The 22,023-nt window shown below is 49.3% G+C and overlaps 1 protein-coding gene across 14 annotated transcripts in view; it reads left to right on the top strand.

Moving 5' to 3' along the window:
- The window catches only part of LOC102099526 (histone-lysine N-methyltransferase EHMT1), a 108,198-nt gene that overhangs the window by 42,982 nt on the left and 43,193 nt on the right, over positions 1–22,023 (top strand). For 5 of the 14 annotated variants that reach the window (XM_014256313.2, XM_005527186.3, XM_014256312.2 and 2 more), the window contains exons 2-4: positions 1,755–2,047; positions 11,376–11,463; positions 20,555–21,108. In XM_014256313.2, the coding sequence (XP_014111788.2) occupies positions 1,985–2,047; positions 11,376–11,463; positions 20,555–21,108 (705 nt within the window). In that variant the 5' untranslated portion in view covers positions 1,755–1,984. Of the gene's footprint in view, positions 1–1,754; positions 2,048–5,624; positions 5,751–6,375; positions 6,962–7,265; positions 7,325–7,777; positions 7,803–11,375; positions 11,464–20,554; positions 21,109–22,023 lie in introns of those variants that run through there. The other 9 variants (XM_014256307.2, XM_088065749.1, XM_014256311.2 and 6 more) reach the window with 5 other exon arrangements.

Here is a 22,023-nt window from a genome sequence, read left to right as displayed (position 1 = left end):
GGAGATGCAGTGGGGAGGCTGCGGCTGTGCCGCTGTTCTCCGGCGTTACTTTATCTCAGAAAGGGAATGTTGACTGGGGTGGATCATTGACACTGCCTTTGTTAATATCTTCGTTTCTATTTCTGGGCTTTTAATGAAAGCTTGGTAATTTCATGCTGCAAGGAAGGGCAGCACGTCAACTGTTTTAAAGCCATCTTTGGTTTGAAGTACAGTAATCTTTTGATGCGGTGGATAATGCAACTTCTGTCTGCATAGCTGGGGTTTGTTGCTTTTGTTTGGGGATTTTTGAATTTGTCTTTAAATGAGTTACCTCTGTACCTCTCAGCGACTGAGAGAAAGGCCAGGAAAATCTCATTTTGTGTATATTAAAACTTAAGATTCAGATCAAACGAAAACCCGGTGGGTGAAAGAGCGATCCTTTCTTTATACTGTCACCTCAAATACTCCTTGCCTATGAATTTCAATCATCTCGATTTAGCCTTGTGTGTTTTAACTGTTTAGTAGTGAAACTTCTCCAGAGCGCGGAGAGGAAAACAGCATCCTCATGGCCGAGGGAGATCCGTAGCAGCTCTTTGCTGCTTTAATTATTGCAGCTCTGCAAATGTGCCTGGCCACAGTGGTGAAAGAGCTGCTGGGACTGGAGGAAACGTGGCTTGTGGAGGTTTCCAGCCATGGCTGTCGTGCTGTGCCGAGGCCTGGACTCGCTTGGTGCTGGGCAGGGCAATCATCATCCCCAGGCTCCACCAAACCTCCCCACGGATTTGGATGGCTTTTTCCTCCCTCCAGTGCAGGCTGCTCCCTGCCCTCCCCTCCCCAGCTCACTGTCACACATTACACTCCACTCTCTTCGCTGTAGTTTCTCCTCTTAAAGAGAACTCTCCCTTCAGGAGGACGCTCTCCTGTGCTCTCCTCTTTTTGGAAAGCTGTTTTTCCTTTGGCCAAGAGCGCGCGGGTGGTGCCACGGGGCCATGGCGGAGTTTCCTCTTCCTCCTGGTCTCTTCCCCTAGGTTGCCAGCCACCCTCCCCCTGCTCGGGGGAGGTTCTCCAGCCTGACACCCGGCTCCAGCAGCCTCCTGCTCCTGCCTCCGATAAATGCCAGTCTTCCTTGAATCCCTTCCAGCCGAGCTCTGCTTACAGATGTTCCTGAGAGCTGCTCTGGCAGTTTTGCTGGGAGCCTGAGCAGATATGAAGGTTGCCAAGAGTTTATGCTTAATTGTGAAGTGGAACAGAGACAAACTACTTTTATTTTGAAGCTAAAATTTCTTCTGTTATCTTGCCTGGCTGGGCCGGTAGTATTGTAGGGTTTGACATAGGCTGAGCTTAGAGCTCCTGCACCTCGTCATGAACTATCCCTTCGTTAGGGTGAGGATGAGGATGGATCCATGAGGATGTCCCTTCATTCCATTCCCCCCTGCTTTTCCATGACTGTGTTCGTGATACCCTTTCAAAGTCAGTTGTACCAGGTCATGTTATTAATCCCCAAAGTGAAAATGATCTCCCTTTCAGATCAGCAGTTCGAATCTCGAGGACACTGTCTTGGACACTGCTCGCTGCATCAGTTTAACCCATGTGCCTTCATCCCAGCTCTCTGAGGTCGGGGGCTTTGCTAAGCACAACAAAATCAGCCCGGAGACATCCCCAAGCCACTCGCATCCCTCCCTGTCCCTCCTGCCTCTCCTTTTCCCACGGGCAAGTGCTACTCTTGAAGGCCACGAGACAGCACTCTGGTTTAAAAAGCTTTCTCTTTTTTTCAGGCGAGTGATCAGTTTTGAGGCCTGGCGCCCTGTCAGAAAGTTGACAGATGATCTGCATTACCGGTGCGTCCCCGGGATGCCCGGGATAATCGCGCTCCAATGGACGCCCTGGAGCCGGCAGGTTCTCTGTGAAATGGCTGCAGTGGAGGGAGCAGTGAAATGGGCTCTTCTGGGCATGCTCACTCTGTAGAGGGAGCTTTATCACATGAGCAGAAACTGAATCACTGCTCATGAGGATCTGGAATATGCAACTCTTGGAGTCTTCACCAGAAGAAGACAACAGCTGCCCGCAGGTACCGCAGGGGTCTGTCCACCTCCCGTGCCTGGCGAGGCCCTGGCAGGGCAGGCTGCGTCCTGCCGGGGAAGGAGAGGCCTTGGAGAGGAGGAGCAGAGGCCGGGGAAGCATGGCCGGGGCTGTTTGTTCATTTGTTTGGATATTCCTGCGCGTGGCCGCCCCGTGCGCGGGAGGGCAGGAGGGCTGGGGTGACCCATCCCTGTGGGATGACCCATCCCGCTGGGATCGGTGTTCCATGGGCTCCGAGCGGCCTCCGCACCTGGCATCGCAAACCTCGGGCTTTGTTTCCTCCTGCCTTTCATTTGTCTCCTGGGGTGGGGAGGCTCGCTTGGGGTTGGTTTGGTTCTGGGGTTTTTTTTTGGTGTTTTTAGGATTTATTTGTGCTTTTTAAGTGTGAAGTTTCTGGAAAATTCTCCGAGGAGCCCTCCCTGCTTGTAGCTCTTAGAAGAAAAAGGAGCAGAGCCTGGGGTGCCCGAGCTGCTCGAAGACTGAACTTCTGAAGGGGAGGAGAGGGCCTGTGGCCGCATGGCACCTCCTCACTGGGTCTCTTTTGACAGCTTCTGCCTCTGGCTCACTTGGGTGGAGGCCAGAGGCAACAATATTTTACCAGGAAGAAACAATCCTTTTTTATTTTGGGGTGACTTCCTCCCCTCTCTCTTTGTTTTGTTGGGTTTTTTTTTTTTTTCATAGTAGCAATCCAAGGAAACAGCTGATTAAAAGGAAACATCCCTAGTTGATTTCGTGGCAGGAGGTCCATGCCTGCAACATATTTTAAAACTCAGCCCCCTGGTTTCTGCCCTTGCTAGTTTTTTGTTTGGTTTTTTTTTTTTTTTTTTCCCTCTGTGATTTGTGTTGAGTGCAAGAACTGTTGGCTGCCACAGACCTCGGTGAGACTTGGGATGGACACAGAAGGTCCCAGGGCCGTGGAAGGCACGGGCACCCCTGCAGAACACTGGCCTGAGCTTGCTGTGCTCCAGGGAGACCCTCAAAGCTGCAATGCAGGCACAATATTGAATTTTCAGTCAAGGAGCAAGATGTGAAGATGGCATTTAAAAGATTAGGGAGCTTACACAGGACAACCTGTGATACCTAATCTAAATATCTATCATGTCTCCACTGGACTATAAATGTGCTCCTTGTTCATCATCCAGAAGAAAAGGAAAAGGCATCAGAAGTCACGAGGAGAGAGATGAGATTTCTCTTTAACAGTGAAGAGCTGAGGCCTTGACTTGCTGCCTGAGCAGCTCCACCCAGGGAGGAAATGGGCTTTGGGTATGATGAAGGCTGAGGAGACAACCAAAAACCTGCTGAGGTGTGTGAGGTGTGCTCCTGTGTGCTGGTGGCCACGGTGACACCGGTGTGGCACCGGCTGAAAGCGCCCAATGCTCCGTCCCTGCCGGCGGGGCCCTCGGGAAGCGTCTGCAGAGATGCAGAAAAGCCTGACCTACTTTGCAGGGAGGAGAGCTGCTGAGGTCTGGGTTTGGCACTGCTTCTCAGCAAGGGTTAAGAGACCAAAGTGGAGCCTTCGGGTCTTGGTTTTGTTCCGTTTCATGTATTTGACTGAATGTGCAGTGCCAGCACGAGCTCTTGCCCTCATCCCAGAACATGTTTGGGTAGAACTGGGCTCCGTGGCACACATGGGGCATATTCCTGCAGCTCAGCCTCTGTGAGACCAGCCCTGGGCAGGGGGCAGAGGCAGCTCCATGTCCTGACTTCCCTGAGCTCTCCCATGCGGTGCCCATCTCCTAAGGAATGTGTGCACCTCATGCAGTGGCAGCGAGTTGTTTTATTCAGGTAAACAAGGAGTTCTAAGGAGCTTCGCTCTCCTGGCCAGCTGGTTTGGGGGAGGGCTGGCTTAGTTCCTGCTGCTCCTCTTTGTTTTCCTTTTGCTGCTTTTCCCTGAAGTTTTTCCTTCTCGCCTTCCTGCTCGTGGAGTTGAGAGTGGTCGAGGAATGGCCGCAGCGGGAGAGTGACCGTGTGTTGGGGTCAGCCCAAAGGCTCGGGGCACTGACGGCATGTGCTCCCTGCTTGCAAGCCTTGGAGGACCATATGTTCCTGCAGTGACATGGAATGTCAGTGATTTGGAAATGAATCCCTGAGTTTATAATCCTCAACCACCGTTTTCAGCCAGGTTTTTTTGGGGTTCTTTTTCTGACTCCTCCGAATTCAGAGTTTTGACACCGGCCCCTCTTTGCAGACCCTTGTGGCCCCTCGTGTTTCCAGTGGGATTTGTCCCTCTTGTGCCCATGTGAGATCTTTGGTCTCTTGGGTGGAGGATACGTGTCTGGCTTTGCTGTAGGGTGCTGTCAGTCCTGGAGGGGGGCAGAGGAGGAGGGCAGCCTGCCAGGATTTACAGTAGTGAGGAAAGCAGCAGGAGCGAAGCTCTCAAACTGTACAAGCTAATTGGAAAGCATCCATTAGAAAAAAGAAAATATAGAAGGGGAGAAAATGTTGAGCAAGCTTTTAAAAGATATCCTGGACTCCAACACAACAGCTTGCATCCTCCAAAGCAGGTGATTTATTTATGTTTTTTCCTTCAGTCCCCATCAGGAGGGGGAAGGACGTGGAGAAGGGTCGAGGCAGTGGGGGTTTAGAAGGTCTGACGTGCAAGTGTCCTCCCTGCAACGCTGCCATACTGTGCCTGAGCAGCACAGTGGCTCTTGCAAAGGAAGCTTTTCACAACTTGTCCTTGTTCCAAGGATGAGGAAACCTCCAGCTCTTCTGGCATTTTCTCTCTGTCGTAAGTCAGGGCTGCTTTCACCTGTGAAGTATGATCAGCACAGACAGGGAGAGGGCTGGAATGGAGTGGGGCTCTGAGCAGCCTTGCAAGGCTTTTCATGGAGTTCTTGGTGTTAAATGAGGAACATTTCCCCTCCTCCTCTCCTCGTTTTCCTGTGTGCCTGCAAAAATACTCTGGTTTGCATTTAAAGGAGAAAACTGTATGTGCTGGGACTAAGCCAGCTTGTTTATTTAAGGGAAATACCATATTTCCAACCCCTTCTCTCACAGAGGAAGGCTCGGCAGAGGATGGCAGACTGGGCTGGGGATTATATTTTTAGGTGACATCAAAGCACAGTTGTGATTCGAAGAAGCTAAAAATCATGGCTGGCATTTTGCATTGAGCCCTGCGAGTTCCTCCTCCCCACAGCCCCCACAGGGGTTAACCTCTCCCTCCAAAGCAGATGGATTTTCACCTAAATCAAGGAGGAGAAAAGGAGCAAAAAGAAACAAAAACCATCAGGGAAAAAAAACCCCAAAAAACAACAAACCCACCACCATCACCCCCCCAGGCTTCTTCTTTTCCATGCTTTTGCCGTTTGCCTGTCCCCAGGGGGGTGTTTGTGGCGGGGGCTGGGGCGCTGGGCAGGGACACGGGCCCTGTGTCCCTGTCAAAAGATGGCAGGTCCGTGTGTCCGTAAACAATGCGGTTATGAAATGGCAGCGCGGCCGCGCTGAGCATGCTCGGGAGCTGCCTGTAGGGGGAGGCGAGCCAGAAAGATGATCTAATTCCGTGCAATTCTTGGGATTGAAGGAAAAGACCAGGCTCCACTCTTAATGACAGAGCAGAAAAACCAGGCCCCACGCCGGGGACGAAGCCCGTAGGCCATGGAGGAGAGGGTGTGAGGATCTCCCACCTCCAGGACTTCGGGTGCTGGGCAGCGCTGTGTCGCTTTCTCGCCCTCCAGCAGAGTAAGGCCTTGGTGAGGTTTTGCTGTAGTTATTAGAGGGACAGGCCCGAGGGTGCAAGTTTTATGATTATGATTATTTTCATTATTATTTTGTTGTTATTTTTTTCTTTTCCCCCCTTCTCCCCGTCCGCTTTCCCGGCTCGCAGGCACCGCTGTCTCGCTGCTTGGCCGCGCCATGGCCGGAGATGAGCCAGGTGGAGGTGGTGTGGGCAGCTCAGCCAGCTCCTCGTGGTCCCATGGGAACCCACGAGGGGCTTTCCCTCCTCTGCTGCCCCATGTGCCCTTTGGCTGGGCACCATGGACATGGGCAGGGGGACAGGGACCTGCTCCGCTGGCTGCGGTGCTTTGGGTGGGATGAAGAAGAGCGTGGAGGCTGAAGAGGTTCCTGAGCCCCGTTGATGGGGGTGAGCTGCCTCCCAGCAGGAGACTGCTGGAATCTGCTTCCTCCAGGCTCCTCTTGGTGCTCTGGTTTTGTCCTGGCTCAGCCAGTTCCTGGGGACTGGGTGTTTCTGAAACGGCTGGTTTGCTTTTGCTAGAGATAGTGATGAATCTTGGTCTCCATTTTAGGGTTTTCTTCCCCTCCTCCCCTCCCGGGGGCTAGGAGAAGGCAGGCAGCAGCTGGAATCCTTGCTACCCTCAGCCCGTGGAAGGAGGGGACGCCTTTGTCTGCTCTGGATTTACATTTGCCTGCACACACAAGTTGCACTGGCTTTAACTCTACTGGGATGCAGCTAGATGGGCCTGGAAGCAGTGAGGAAGTGTAAATCGATCTCCCCTTTCCAGGAGGGCAGGGGCTCTGCAGACCCCCCTTGCCTGAAGCCTGCACGCCGTCGTGGAATGCCTTGTCTTGGGAGAAGTCACTTTAAGTCCTGTTGTGTTTCATGCACGTGTCTCCGTGTTCCCAGCTGTTGCATGCAGGGACTTGCACCTCTCTCCTTCCCCCCTTCTCGGGGAGTTGACGTGTGTGGCTGGAATAGGAGAGAGGACATGGGGGTTGAGAAGGAAATGTTTCTTTTCTATGGAGAAGGGTCTGGATGAAAGGATTTCAGGAGACAAAAGAATTGCAAAGAATTTGATTTGGGAGCAAACTTCAGGCTGAGGGCAGTGCTTGTTGTGAGCTGCAGATAAAATTCCATGTTCACATGATTGCATGAGGCTTATAAGGAAGTGGCCTTAGCCTGAAAAAAAGGAGCTTTGAGACTGGTGACTGCTTTGTAGGCCAGGTATGCTGGTGGTTGTGTTTCCTTCCTTCTCCAGATGAAATGCTTCTGTTGTTTCTAATGACAGGCCCGTGGTCAGCGTCCCCACGAGCCTTGAGCCCAGGCCTTGCCCAAGCACAGTGCTGAGATCTGAAATGAGCAGCCTCCCCGTGCCTACAGAAGAAACACTCTCTTTCTACAAACATTCTCTTAATCATTGCTTCCTATATAATTAACTACAAAATGTTTGTCTTCTCTTCAAGGCAAAGGTTATTACGAGCAGGCTGGTTTGGGTTGTGTTATTTTTATTAATATTTTTTTTTTTTAGGAGAAGGAGGGAAAAAATGAGTGAATAAGAATCTGCCGCTGCTGGGGTTGCATCATTTGGTGAGAGATTTGCCTCTGTCTTTCTCCGGCATTGCTGCAGCCCTCGTTTTCCTGGCTGGTGGGAACTTTCCCTGGGGCTGTGTCCTGACTGGGGTCTGGTGTCACCTCGGAGGGGTTGGTGAGCAGCTGGAGGCTCCCAGGCAGGAGCAGTGCTGTCCATCCCAGAGGTGTTGGTGCATCCGCCGCCCCAGATGGGAACAGGCACTTTGAGGGGGTCTCCTGCTCCCAGCCCTGTTCCAGATGGACCTGCTGTGTGTGCACGGCTCTGCTCACAGTAACGCTGCTGCCGAGCCTCAGGTTCCCAGACCGTTGATTTTTAAGACATAAAAAAAAAAAAAGAAAGAAAGAAAAAAAAAAAAAAGGAGAAAAAAAGACCCTGGTGAAGGTAGACATCTTGGCACCTCAGCCTGCGCTCCTTCCCGGGCTGCCGGGAGAGCAGAGCTCGGGCTCATGATGTAACTCTGGTCCCTTGGGCTCGGTAAGCTGCAATATGTTGGAGTTTTGCTGTGCATGTGTTGTCTTTGCCTATAAAACCTGTTTGGACCTTTGCGAAGGGCACCCGGATTGCTGATGAAAATGCCAAGGAGAGGAGGCTGCAAAAGCTCTTTCCGTTTTTCCTGGCTTTGTTCTTTTTATCTTCTTTATTTTCCATTTTTTTTTTTTTGGTGGGCTTTCTTTGATTTTTTGTGGGTTTTTTTGTTGGGTTTTTTTGGGTTTTTTTTATTTGTTTGTTTTAAAGGCACCACTGTTAGTTTGTAGCCATCATCTGTTTGGAAATGCTGCAGAGCCTTTCCTTGGCCGGTCTGACCTGTCTTCCATCCCCTCCAAAGACCTCATGGAGGACAGGAAGCTTGTTTTGTTGTAAACAGAGGCAGAGAGGAAAAAACTAACCCAGCAGTAACTCCTCTGCTTTGCTCCTCATGGCTCTTAAAGCCCTTTCAAAGACCCAATCAGTCTTTCTTCAGATGCACTAATTTTTTCTACCCTTTGAAACCTAAACATGAAGGCTTGGGGAGGGAAGGGGGGGTAAGAATGCTTCGTGGCTGCTGGTGTTTGCTCTTTATGGAGGTTCTCCAGCCACGGATGGTTAATAATCAGTCTGGGGTGGGCGAGGGAATGGAGGCAGACGGCTGCGGGAAAGGGGGAAAGGAGGAAAAAAAAAAAAAAAGAAAGAAATGGAGCGAGTGAGACTTTTATTGTGAAGCAGCGTGTGCTTGGCAGTTGGCTTTGTTGGGACTGCTGCAAGAGCAGACATTTCTCGGCGGGGAGGGTGGGTATAGGATTTCCCTGCCAATCGGGAACGGACGGATGGGGCATGGGGAGGGTGAGCAGAAAGGGAAGTTTGATCTGGATTTAAGGGAGGGGAGGGCAAAAAAAACCCCAACACACACACACACACACACACACAAAGCTGGAGGTAGTGACACTTGCGGTGAAGTTGGTGCTAAGTTGGCTGGGTGGAGCTGGGTGGGAATGAATGGTGCTGGGTATCCCATGGGTGCCCCTCGGTGCTGGGCGCTGATGGAGCAAGGATGGGAGAGCGCTGGCCTGGGGGGATGAGGCTTCGAGGGCTTTCCTGTAGCTTCCTTCTGATCAAAATGCTTCAAAATTCACAGTTGGCTTTTTATTTTATTTTATTTATTTTTAATTATTTTATTTTCTACCTCGACGCCGAGTTTCTGTTGGGAAGTTGTAACGTTGTCGCCTCTGCTAGCGAGGGCTTTGTCTCTGAGGTAGGAAGCAGGAGAGCTGTGAGATGCCACCTCGGCCAGCCTTGCCTTGGCACCCAGCTTTTGTCCTCTCAAAGGACAAAAAGTGGTGGTTTCTCTCTTGGAGTTGGGAATTCTGCTTGGAGAGCTGGGCAGGCAGCTCTGAGCTGCTGGTGAGCAGGGAGGGCGGTCAAGTTCTCATTGACTGCAGGCTTCCTGCAGTGGCTTTTCTTCATGGGTGAGCAGCATGTGGAAGGGAGAGCCTGGATGATGTGTGGAGTGAGGATACTGCTTAGAAAATACAGAAAAACTTAGGCTCAGATGGCTGAGAATGGCCCCTGGAAATCCTGGGGCGTCTTGTATGAGTCAGTGGAGTAGCAGGAATATCAAGACCTCTCCTTGTTGCAACAAAGGTTGGGAAATCAAACTGGTCCCTCTTAGACTGACTGAGGCTCTTTTATTTGCTGCTGGTGCCTGTGGCGAGGGCCTGGGTGCCCTTGGCTGGTGGGAGCCAGGGGTGCCCTCGAGCTCTCTGAGCTCTCTTTGCTCAAGTCTTGCAAGCAGGATAATCCTTGAGAAAAACCGAGTTTACTCCCAGTTTACAAGAGGTCTGACTAGAGGAGAGGTAGGGTTTACAAGCTCATGTTTGCAGCAAGGATGTATATTACTACTGGCTCAAATAAATAAATAAAACAGCTGCTCTATGTTTGGGCTGTGTTTTATGATCATTTCTCAATGGAAGCTGTTGGCCAGTGTCTGCTGAAGGTGGGTTCTGTGTCAGGCTGGGCTGAGCTGAGCTTTCCAGTGCTCACTTTTTGGTCTGTGACTGGAGATCTGAAGGTGCTGTGCTCGGAGCACAAGTTCCTGGTGCTGAGAGCCCTGAGATGTGACTGTGTTTGTGTCTGATTGTGCTCGGGACAGGTTGGGGACAGGCAGGGACAGGCAGGCACCCACAGCCTCTGTCCTGTGCTGCAGGAGCCATCCTTGAAGTGCCCTTAGCTCCGGGCCTGGCAGGTGCTGGAGGCTTTCCCAGGATCTGGGGCTGGGTGAGCCCTGCCTGGAGCTGGGGGCTGCTCTCAGGGCATCTCACTGAGTTCACCAGCCTGGCAGGGTGACAGCAGGTGACAGCAGCACCCAAGCCCATCTCCCCTGACAGCCCTGGACAATGCCACATGGGCACGGGCGAGCTGCTGGGAAGGTTTGGGAGCTGCCACACCGGGCTCCACGCGTGCCTCATCCCCCTCACTTGCTTTAAGGGAGGTGGGCAGGTTGTTTTTCTTTCTTTATCACCCAGTGTGCTTTAAACCCTGTGATTTGCATGGCTGCAGGCACCATCTGCTCCCCGTGCTGGCCTACAACAGTTGGCTTGACCTGGGCTTATTCTTGTGCCGGCAGCGCTCAACCCGGCACCGACCTCCCCATCTCTGCCTCCACACCAGCTCTCTCCTTAAACACAGCTGTGGCAAAGACCCCTTCTAGTTCATTTTCTTTCAAATACCATTTTCCTTCTGGTTTTTTTTGGTACGGTTTTGGGGTTTTTTTGGTTGTGTTTTGGTTTTGGTTTTTTTTTTGTTTTTTTTTGTCTGGTTTTGCTGCTTCAAAATAGAAAGCAAAAGAGATGGTATTAAGGCTGCAAACCTGATCTAACAACATGATGCCAGGCATGTGAAAGGCAGAAGAGATGAGCAGGTGTTCCCTTTTTGAATAATTTTTTTTCTTTTTAAAAAGAGGGGGGAAAAGAAAAATTGCTTTCTATAGAATTAAAAATAGAGCTCATTAACTTTAATAAACATGGATGTTATGAATGAGGAGTTAGCTGTAGCTGACTGATGGTTTGCATTTTGGGATGTTCATTTGAATGAGCTACAAAAAAACCCAACCAAGCCACCAAAAGGACATGGGCTGGAAATGTTGATAAATGAGGTTGTAGTGAGAAGTCTGATAGATCTGCCTGCCCCACCCAAAGCCTAAAAAGTTTTTTGGGGGGGGTCAGAGTCACCTCCTTGAGATGCCTTTCACACAGACAGACTCAGCTGGATCCCCAAGCACGTTGCACTGGGAAAATCTGTCTGGCTGCCTCCAAGCCAGAGCTGGGAGGTGCCAGCCCTGGGCACAGCCTGGAGCCCCTGTGCTCTTCGGGCTGTCAGCTGGGGCCAGCCTTGCCGTGTTTTATCTGTGACCTGTGCCTCGGTGGCAGCTTCCTGGCAGCCTTCATTCTGCAGAGGGAGGTTTGGCTGTGTTGTAAACAGGATGTGTCCATGATTGTCTCTTCTTTTGAATGCACCGTGTGTCCGAGCACTGAGCTCAACCCTGACATTTCTGTTTTTTCTCCCCCACCGTAGCGAGCAGTGCTGAGTAAGGGAGAGCCAAGGAAAGACGGCTGCATGAAGACTGAGCTGCTGAAAGACATCACCAACAACAAAGAGGAAGGTGAGCACCTGCCCTGGTTGAGGGTCAGAGCTGGCTCATGAGGTGGGCATGTGATGGGGACAAAACTGGGGGCTTGGAGATGTGCTCGGTGCCCCCAGCACCTCAGGTGTGCTCCCACAAACACAGGCTCCCTTCTCCTGTGTTTATTCTCAGCAGGGCTCTTCCACTGAAGATGCAGATTTGCTTTTCAGTCCATCCCTCACCACTCCCCTGAAGAAGGAGATCTAATTTTCACTTCTGCTTTGGTGTGAAGCGCCCAGGAGTTACTTTGAACTTGCTGTGTGTGTGACAGGTTTTAGCTGAACTCTGATCCCTCCCCACACTGACCTTTTCCTCCCTCTAGCAACGTTGACATTTTGTTTTGCTGTGGGTTTCTCTGTTGCTGCAGAGCAGCCCCAATGGCTGCAGGGTGGTTGGAGGGGTCACACACCCCACACCTCGTGGCCCCTGTGTGGGTTCTGCAGCTTTCACTGCAGCACAGGTTCTGTTGACAAAGTCTTTTCCTGCAGCATTGTCTGTGAGTTACATGCACACAAATCTGAGGGCTTAATAAATGTGTCAGTGGGATTAGGGAAAAAAAACCCCACCACCCTTTAACTTTCCCCCAACTCCCTCCTTTCATGGTTTTATTATTCCTGGACTAGTTACTTCTCATAGCTCTTCAGGGATTTGGTGTATTTTTGTTCTCCTTTCCATAATAGAGCATTAGGAAAGCACTGAACTGGCCCCACTGAAATCCCTACTCTTATCTAGAAGCAAAATTTTGGACTTAATTCAGTCGTGTGCGAGTACAGCATTGCTTTTTCTTTCTTTTCTGTCCAGCTTAAGTTTTGTCAAGCTGCTCTAGTTAGGAAGTAAAGCTCAGAACAGGCAGAAATACTAAATGCTGTGTCAGGTGCTTGGATATTAACTGGGAGCACAGGAATCCTGCTGCCAGCAGGATAGGGACCTATGGTCTGGGCAGAGTGGAGACAGTCTGAGGTGTCAGAGGTGCCAGTGGGAGGTTGTGTTGGTCTGAGGAAACTCAGTTTGATCCCTTGCCTTTCTTAGCTCAGGATTATAGACCTTGTTTGTGTAGCTCTTGGTTGATCTTACCGTGTTAAGAATCTGTGGAGGTAAAAAAATCCAAAAGGAGCGTAGGAAGAGACATTTCTATGCCTCTTGACTGATTTTGACTTGGAGCAATTGCTGTGTCAGAAGGAAGCTGAGAGCCCTCCCTGTGCAGGAACAGGAGGCTTCACAAGGTGCTGAAATTCCAACCACTCCAGTCTACTGTCCAGCTCTGTTCCCAGGGAAAGGAGGCTCCTAAATGTGAGTCTCCATTCTTCTGGAGTGTTCAGAAGGTGTCTCCCCAGGCACACCACGAGTGTCACAGACCATGGGGTGTGTGCTGCTGTGCTGGGACATTGTCCCTGCTGCCCCTGGCTCCCCAGCTGGGATCCTCAGGGGATCATCACCACCAGAACATTGATTCACGGCCCCAAAGCCTGCTAATAACAGTGTTTAGTGCTGGCACAGAATTCACATTTTTGACTGTTGCGTGAACATGAAATCATTCCAGCAGACTTGCAGGGTGGCATGGAACAGTTTCTTTGAGCCCAGTTTTCTGGCTCGGAGATGGAATTGGGAACTGTGGACTGGAAAAGCACCCTGAAATCTCAGCTTTCTCTCTTCAAGTTTTCTTGAACAGTCATTTCCCTTTAGTGAGGAGGGTGATGCTGTCGAATATCTTTGTCAGTGGCACAAACACAGGTTTAGTTTGGGCTGCTGAGGGTGTGTTTGATGGGAGCCTGCTCTGGATTGTGTTCCCTTTGGAAAACCCCCCTGGCAGGTCACCTGTCAATATTAAACCTGGCATCTAAACTTCCAGAGGCTTGAAGCTGCAGATCCAAAGGCTGACTAAAGGTGCTGTTTGGGCTAAAAGTTTACTGTGAATTGCTCTGTTTTCTCCTCTTTTCACTCTCCCCTGACTCAGAAAGGTGCTGATGCCAAGGGCAGGTCAGGTCCCCATTGGAACTGTGTTAGCACATCCCATAGCTCCAGTCTGCCTCTGAATGGCCTTGCACCAGTTCCACCTCTGTGCAAACCTGAGCTTTGCCTGAGTCCAGGCCAAGACAGGAAATTCAGGTAGCTTGAAGCCTTGGCTGATATTTAGGGGTCTGAGCCCAAGCAAGGCCTGTCAGCTGCAGTGGTTCCTGTGAGCACTGCCTGACTCCAGCACTGGTGAACACCAGCCTGTTGGAGATCTCCATGAAGATCTGCTGCAGGGAAAGCTCCTGCTCTGGTAGGAGTTTGCCATGGGAGCAGCAGTTCAGAATCACAGAATCACAGAGGGGTTTGGGCTGGAAGAGACCTCAAAGCTCATCTCGTTCCATCTCCTGCCCCGGGCAGTGACACCTTCCATAGAGCAGGGTGCTCCAAGCCCAATCCATGCTGGCCATCATTGATGTGCTGCTTTGAGGCAGTGGACCTTTCCTGGTGGTCCTCAGCCTGCCAGCCTTCATTTGGGACATCTCAGCAGCTGGGGGTGGGTTGTTGGTGTTTGGGATGGGGTGGGTGCTCTCAGGGAACATCCTGAGGGTGGGAGGCCTTGGGGTTGTGGAGTTCTGTTCTCTGTTCCTCAAGAGGGAGGTGTTGCAGAAATGCCCTGTGATTCCCACCTGGCCTGTCCTCTCCTGCCTTCACCCTGATAAAGAATTGAACTCTGAAGGTGACATGTGTTTGTAGGAACAAGCTCTTTGCACGTTCAGCACTTTCATTCCCGGTTCTGGGGGTGAGTCTCAGCCTGTGGAAGTTGTTCAGTAGGCTCAGTGTCCCTGTCTGTGTAAAACTGCCCAACACAGATAGAAAAAAGCTGTGGATGAGGCTGTTTTGTGGTCCGTGGGAAATGTTCCAGTTCAGTTTTACATGTGGGTGTGAGCTTAGGGCCATACTTCCCTTTGACAGGGTGGGGAAGGGGGCAGGGAGATGGGAGATGAGTGGAAAAAAGCTTTTATTAGGCCATATTGTCTTTAGTCTGACTCAGAGAGAAACTATTAAAAAGTGGTTTCTTTGCAAGAATTGCAAGTGAATTCAGCTCTCCTCATGTGCTTCACTCCCAGCTCTGCGTCTCCCTTGACCTTTCAAGGCAAACCACTCCTTTTCTGATTCCCCAAGCCCAGGGGTGGAAAGTTCCAGTAAAGCAGCAGCACAAAGGAGCAGGAGTGGGTGTTGGGAATGAAGATTTGCTCCGGTGTTTCTGAGCCTTCAACCAAGGCTTTACAAGAGCCACAGTGCTGGGTGAGACCTGCACAGTCACTGCTCTCAGATAAACTTCAGCCTGCTTTCAGAGACTGCCAGGGGGTTAAACTCCTGGAGGGGCCTTTTTTTTTTTTTTTCCTTTTTTCTCCCTGTTATTGCAGGTAGGAAGCTGCTGTGAGCACAGGAAGTGCTGATTTCCACTGAGCAGCTGCAGCCTTTGCATTCCCAGGTGCAGGGATGGCAGCTTGAAAGGAGGGAAGGACTAATCTGCTCTCCTCAGGTACTTGGCACTGGGATCCCTGCTGAGGCTGACAGCAGGAGGCCAGGCAGAGCAAAGTGATGCTTCAGGATTTTACATCTTCACCCAGCTGTGCACCAAGCACTCCCTGGGTTTGGGAGCCTTGCTCCAGGAGGGATGTGCAGCCCTGGAGCAGGAGCATCCCTTGGGCACAGCTGGGCTGTGACACCACGGCCCCATCCCATGGCACAGGGATGAAGGAGTTTCATGGAGGCTGTTAACCTGCTCTGAGCATTAAACTGTTGAGCCAGTTTAACTGTTAATGTTCAAGCTGTGTCCTGGGGGCTAGGAGGGCCAAGGGAATGCTGGAGGGTGTTTTGGTGTGGCCAGCAGGTGAGGGGAGATGATGCTTCCCTTCTACTCAACCATATCTGGAGTTTTGGGTTCAGTTCTGGACTTTGTGGTTCAAGGAAGACAAGGAGCTGCTGCAGAGGGTCCAGCAGAAGCCACAAAGGTGATGAGGGGTCTGGAGCATCTCTCATATGAGGAGAGACTGCAGGAGCTGGGTCTGGTTAGTCTGGAGCAACATCTTCATCCTCCTGATGGCATCTGGGCTCTCCTCTGCTTGGCAGATTTCCTTTTCCTTGGAGTTAGAGGAGGAAGAGGGACAGGAACTGTAACACAAAGATTAAAAGCAGGTGCTTTTCTTGCTTTTATCCAGCAGGACAGTTGGGTATTGAATCAAAGGCTGTGGGATCTGTGGTGTTTTAAGGATGATCTGCAAAGTGGTTAAGGTAGAACATCTGTGAGATGTGTGTATGTATAAATACAGCTGTGTGCACTTCTTGGTTTGCACTTCCAAATCCTGAGCTTTTCCTTTAAGCTCTGGCTTTGCTTAGTTCATTTAAGCTAAGTTCATTTAAGCCCTGTCTTTGATTAAACATTTCTCTTGCAGCAGCTGAAGCCTCTTGGCTCTACTTGGGTTCTGTGCTGAGGGCTCTGGAAATTCATGGAAAATCCCATGGGCAGAGAGTGTCTTGCCTCCACCAGTCCTCAGCACCAGGATGCTCAGAAAAGTGTGTAAAGGTTCCAGATAAGATGGTAGTGCATTTGTAGCAGAATATATTTCCATTTCTTTTCTTTTTCCCTCTCTTTTCCCTCAGACCTGGTGGCTGCAGTTTGCCCTGGAGCACAAGGCCTCCTAACATTTCCGTATTTTTCTTATTTTGTTTCACTGAGCAGTGAACTCCAAACTTAAAAAATACATTTAAGCCTTTATTTTTTTTCAGAATATTATCAAAGTAACACTGAGTTTTGAGTTGCTACCTGGCCTCCCTCAGGTGGGAAGTTTCTGAAGGTGCACAGAGGTGATCGTGTCCCCTCTGGCTGTGGCCAGGATGGCTGCTGGGGACAGTGACACATCTGTTAGACACCCTCTGCCCACAGATAAGTTTTGGCAGGCTGGACCCAGCTCTGGCGAGCTCCAGGGCAGGATTGGAGCCAGGTCTGGCTCTGCTGAAAGGGCTGGAAACCCCAGCAGGCAAAGACAGCGAAGAGGAACCGATATCTGGGCTGGGAGAGCAGAGGGGGCTTTAATTTTGCCTAATTTAGGGGGTTTTTTTGAAGTTACTGTTCTAATTCTGAATTAATCCAGCTTGTTTCTACTTACACATGGCCCAGGCAGGGCTGAGTTTTCCAGAGATGTTTAAAGTCAGCCTGTGCTGCTTTTGAGCTCTCTGTGGGTTGCAGTGGTGGCTCAGGGACCCCCAGAGCCTGAGATGCCTTTTAGACACCTAAAATTAGATGGGGTGGTCTCATCCTGTCTTAGCTTCTCCCCAACTTCCATCTGAGTCTGTTTTCTTTGGGAGAATTTTAATTCCATTTTAAACAACTGTGATGCTCTGGGATGAAAACTCGAGCCTGACCCTTCTGCCTGAGCCTGGGGAGGGCTGGGAGCTCTGCAGTGCTCTCAGGGGGTTGTTAATTCACAGGAGAGATTTAAATTGATTATTGGGTATTCTTTGCCTCCTCAGTCTTAAATTCACTGTGTTAATAAAATGTACCCTAAAAAATGTGTTTTTACTGAAGTTTGTGCCAACTTGGTACTTCTAGTACCACCAGTAAGTCTCTTGGGCACGTTACCTGGGTTTTAAGTGAATCCAAGCTCAGATGGACGTTCAGGCAGTGTTGGGGTCCATGGGAGAAGCTTTTCCTGCTGCATCTGGCATTGAGGATGCCTTAAGGAACTTTGAAAAGGCTGAGATACTTCTAATTAATAATGCTTCTTCATGGGTGCAGGCTAGAACTTCTTACCTTTTATTTCTTTTTAATTAAAGGAAGGATGGGTGTAGATTAAAGAGCAGTGAGGGAGTTGGAGAGAAAACTAAATGTGGAGAAAACCTCGTTTTGGCCTACTTAGAAGGGATGAATGCTGTAAAGTCACAAAGTTTTAGAGAAATGCCAATTTTAGTTTTATAATTCCCTTGCACTTGCAGCACAGGAGCAGAAAAGCTGCTGAGCAGCATTTTCAAGGGGAGAGCTCACTGCCACGAGGTGTATTTGAAATGTGGATTTTAGCAGGTTTTCAGTGAAGCTTTTTTTTTTTTTTTGGAATGAAAAAGTGGGGGGATGAAAAGGTCACGTCAGGAAGAAGTGTTTCTTTAGGTGTCTGGAGCTGTTGAAGAGCTTCTGTGGGCTGTTTGATTCAGTATTGTCATCGTGAGGCTCCTGCTGGCTCTGGTTTGTGTTCCCATCCCTGTCTGTGGGCCAGAGTTCAGCAAGGCTGTGAAATATGTTGAGTTGTGCCTATTCAGCAGTGCTGTGCTGGTGCCCTTGGTGAACCTGGGATGGCAATTCCTGTTTTCCTGTCACCAGATCAGGTGTCTTGGTTGGGAAAACATGACCAGCTCAAACTGTGATGCAGCTCCTGAGATAACCTGATTCCCCAGGAGCAGCAGTTCAGTTTGAAATGGGGATGGTGCTTCTTGCAGGAGCTCAGTGTGTACAAGAAAATTCTTTTCCAAACTCTTCCTGGGTTTGTTGTAGTGCTGCCAGAAGGGAGAATGGGAGAATGGAGGGGGTTTTACCCCAAAGAAAGGGAAGATCCTGCTTGCAGCATCTCAGCCTTGTTGGAGGCTGGAGGGAAATGTGGGTTCTCTTCCTTCTCAGTCCTTGTGGCCTCTGCTGTGAAATTCCTTATCTCTGTCCATCAAATCTCTGTTCACACAGGTTTGGAAGGGCTGGTGCCTCTTCCACAGGCAATCAGATTGCATTTCACAATAAGGGAAATAAGTGTGTGTGATTTTAATTTTAGCTTCATGGGTTTTTCATAAAGCCCGTGATGCTTTCTGGAGTAATGCAGTTACTTTTTCCCTGGGGCAGTGCTCTAATTCACGTTGTTTTGGTTGCTTTCATGGCAGGTAGAGCAACTCTTGCTCTCTGCTTATTCAGTTTATCTCATAGTCAGCCACTGAAGTTATTTGACTGCTCTGGTGGGAGAACACAGTGTTTAAATCAACAAATATTGAAGGCTTCATTCAGCCAGGTGCCTAAAGCTGGGCTCTAGAAACCTCCAGCTGTGGTTAGAGAGCTTCTTTTTTGTTGCTTTTCTTTTTTTTTTTTTTTCCCCTGGCACTGACTTCGCTGCAATAATTGCCTAAATGGCCTTTTAAAGACCCTGAAACAGAAACAAGAATTGAAAAAAATAAAGGCATAGTTGTGGCTCCCTCTGCCCACAGCTTTTCAAATAGTTAAATAAAACAGTGAGAAAAGGAGCACTTGATCTTCTCCCAGAGTTCTTGCTATCAAAAACAAACCCTTGTGCCACAGGGAGGTCTGGGTGGTGTGAGAGGGAGCAGGTGGAGGTGATAACTTTGAATCCTGCTTGGAGAACCCGCAGTCACTGCTCCTGCAGGTGAGGTTTGTGTCTCTGTGTGCTCCAGAGAGCAATTTTTGAATGTTTTGGAGATCTCTGGAGGCTGTGAGGCAGCAGAGCCCACATGGGAGGCAATCCCAGGCTGGGTTGCCTGGATTTTTAGGGGGAATGGATCTCTTAGTGCAGTGTCTCATCAGGAAAAATGGCCAGAGCTGATCCCCAGGGCAGAGTGACCACTCAGGGTTTGGAGAGACTTTCCAGATCCATCTGTTGAGGTGCTTTGTGCCCAACATCTGTGGCTTTCAGCTGGAAATGAGGAGCATCAGAGGCACTGCCCCCTCTTAATTGATGGGCAGTCTGGGGCTGGAGGGGTCAGTGCTGCAGGAGGTCTTTGAGATGCCCATGGACAGACCGTGGTGTGAGTTCAGCACTGCCCACGTGTTTTTCCAGCCTTGATTCTGGGATTCAGAGCGTTGTTTTCCTTGCCTGTTTGTGAAATGAGGTGCTGAGACCCAGTGGTCTGGCTGTTCCTCCAGTGTGACTCCAGGCTCTTTGGATCCCGTAGGTGAAAATTGCTTTGATGGGAGCTGGTTTGAATCAATCCCCCCTGCTCTGACAGAGCTGTCCCTGTGCTTCTTGTGTTGCTTTTCATAACTGTCTGGTCTCTGGAAGGAAAACAAGCCAAGGAATCCCTAACAGCAGGTTGATGTAATCACTGCACTGAGCGTGCCAGTGAATTGTTATCGCTCCTGGTTGCCTGGGGAGCTGCTGGGCTGTCATGTCAAAAACTTTCCTGCAAGTACATGACACAGTTGGATTTTTTTTCAGCTTGGATTTGAAATGGGACAGTCATTGATGGAGGAACAGGGAAGTGTTTAGAAGGGAAGGAAAAGGAATGTTTTATATGTGCATGAGCTTTGTCAGGCTGCAAAAACCTTGCTGCATTTGAATCACAGAATTATTTTAGTCTAGAAATGCATTTACCACACTTCACTCCTGTGTTTACTCCTGCTGTTACCTCTGAAATGACACCATGAATCCTGGTCCTGTTGTGCTTTGTCATGCTGAAAGAGCCAATTCCCACTGAGCAACATTCCCAGGAGAGCTGGGATGGCCAGGGAATTCTTCCTTGTGATGTTCCCTGTGGCAGCAGAGCCCTGATGTGGACATTTGGCTGCTGGGCTGTGTGTGTGCCACAACAGCTCACTGGGAGAGCCCTACCAGCAAAGCTTTTCCGTGTCAGACTGGCTTTGGGAAGGGCTTTGCCAGAGATCCGGATGCAAGATGGGGCAGAGTTCTGTTTGCCAGGTGAGGTGTTGACATATGGTCCAATAAATGCAGTTATTGGAAAAGGCAGAGATAATATTTACCTTGAAAAATATTGGGAATAAATGGCCACATCTGCAGCTGAGGCAAGTGGGAGGAAGTGCCCTGCTGTCACCTGGGCCAGCCGCTCCAAATGTCACCGTGTGAGGATCCAGGATCCGGGCAGGTGGGTGAGGGAACAGCCTGACAGTGCTGTGCTTTAGTTGATGTGGTGGTGTTTAATCCACTGTTGGATGATCTCAGTGGTCTTTCCCAACCCTAAATATTCTGGGATTCTGTGATTTCCATCAGGCAGGGTGCTGGAGGAGAGGGTTGCTCCTACACTGTGAGTAGCTGTACCTTTCCTCAGGAGTTCCAACACCGCTTGTGACCCTTTTCTCATCTCTTCCTCCCTCTCCTCCCTCTCCCTCCAGGGTTTAATGCCATGGCTGCAGATGAAAGCGCTACAGAAAAGCAAGTGGGGGAACCAAAAATGGCGGTAGATGGCGAAACCAACGGTTCCTGTGAGCACAGCGAGGGTGGGGGCCACCCAAACCCAGCAAAAAACACTCAGGACAACACGAAAGTGAGCCAGCAGGACTCTACTACTAAATTAAATAGGATAGCAGAAAACGGCATTTCGGAGCGGGACGGCGAGCCTGGGAAGCAAAACCATCTGAAAGCAAATGACTTCACACAGACTTCTGTCACAGGGAGCAATGGATATATCCTAACCAAGCAGATGGCACAGGAGCAGCCTCTAAGGACTACCAGCTTTGCTTCTCTCACTGGCCACGCTGCAAAAACGCTGCCTGGAGGGGCAGGCAAGGGCAGGACTGTGGGTTCCTTTGCCCAGCTCCAAGCCACCATGCCAAGCAAGCTCGGGGAGGGCAGTAAGGACATGGATGCTAAAAAAGCCCCCGCTGCTAACGCTGAAGTCAAGGTCCACCGAGCACGGAAGACAATGCCTAAACCCACCCCCAGCCTGGTAATGTACCTGCCCAGCACAGAGCTGCTGCTGCTGCTGCTGCTGGGCTTGCTCTTGGCTTTCTCTGGGGGTGTGAGGGATACCTGACTGCATGGCAACACGTGGTGCTCACAGCTTGCCTGCTGAGCCCATTGGGATTTTTGTTTTATTTATTTATATATATAAATAAATATATTTATATATTATTTATATATTTTTATATATAAATAAATAAAATTGTATTTATTTATATATAAAAATAAATAAATTTTATATATATAATATATATTATAATATATTATATATAATTTTATATATTTTATATCATATATTAAATATTTATTATATACCAAATATTATATATACCAAATATTATATATATTAAATATGATATATTAAATATTTATTATATATTTTACATATTTATTATATTTATATATTTATTAGGTATTATATATATATATATATATATATATATATATATATATATATATATATAAAGCTAAAAATTTTTTCTCTTCCTACAGACAGAGATATTAAAATAGATGGTCACATGGCCACCACCAGCTCCTGTCCCTATTGTGTTTCTAAATATATAATTGATCAATTGCCTCCTCCAGCAGATCTGTGTGAGACACTAAATGGCCTCTCTCTCATGGCTCTGTTGCTCCTCAGCCTCTGCTGGCATCCAGAGATGCTTGTGAAACAAATCTGATTTCTTCTAAGGTCAACCCAAAGGAAATTAAGCATAGCATGTAAACTTGAGGCTGCTCCTAAGCTTGGAAGCTGTCAAGGAGCTGATCTGTGAGGCAGCTTGATTGCATTGCTGTAGGAGTCATTTTAGGGTTAAAACAGATGATGTTTTCCCTCCATGTCATTGGGAAATGTTCTCTGCAGAATCCTTAGGGGTGGATTTACCATCACTTAATAAAGCAG

Source organism: Pseudopodoces humilis, chromosome 22, assembly GCF_049639895.1.
Source record: "Pseudopodoces humilis isolate 2021_Gansu_Grassland_sample_001 chromosome 22, ASM4963989v1, whole genome shotgun sequence".
In the NCBI taxonomy this organism is placed as follows: domain Eukaryota; kingdom Metazoa; phylum Chordata; class Aves; order Passeriformes; family Paridae; genus Pseudopodoces; species Pseudopodoces humilis.
This window is presented reverse-complemented; position numbering and strand designations above follow the sequence as displayed.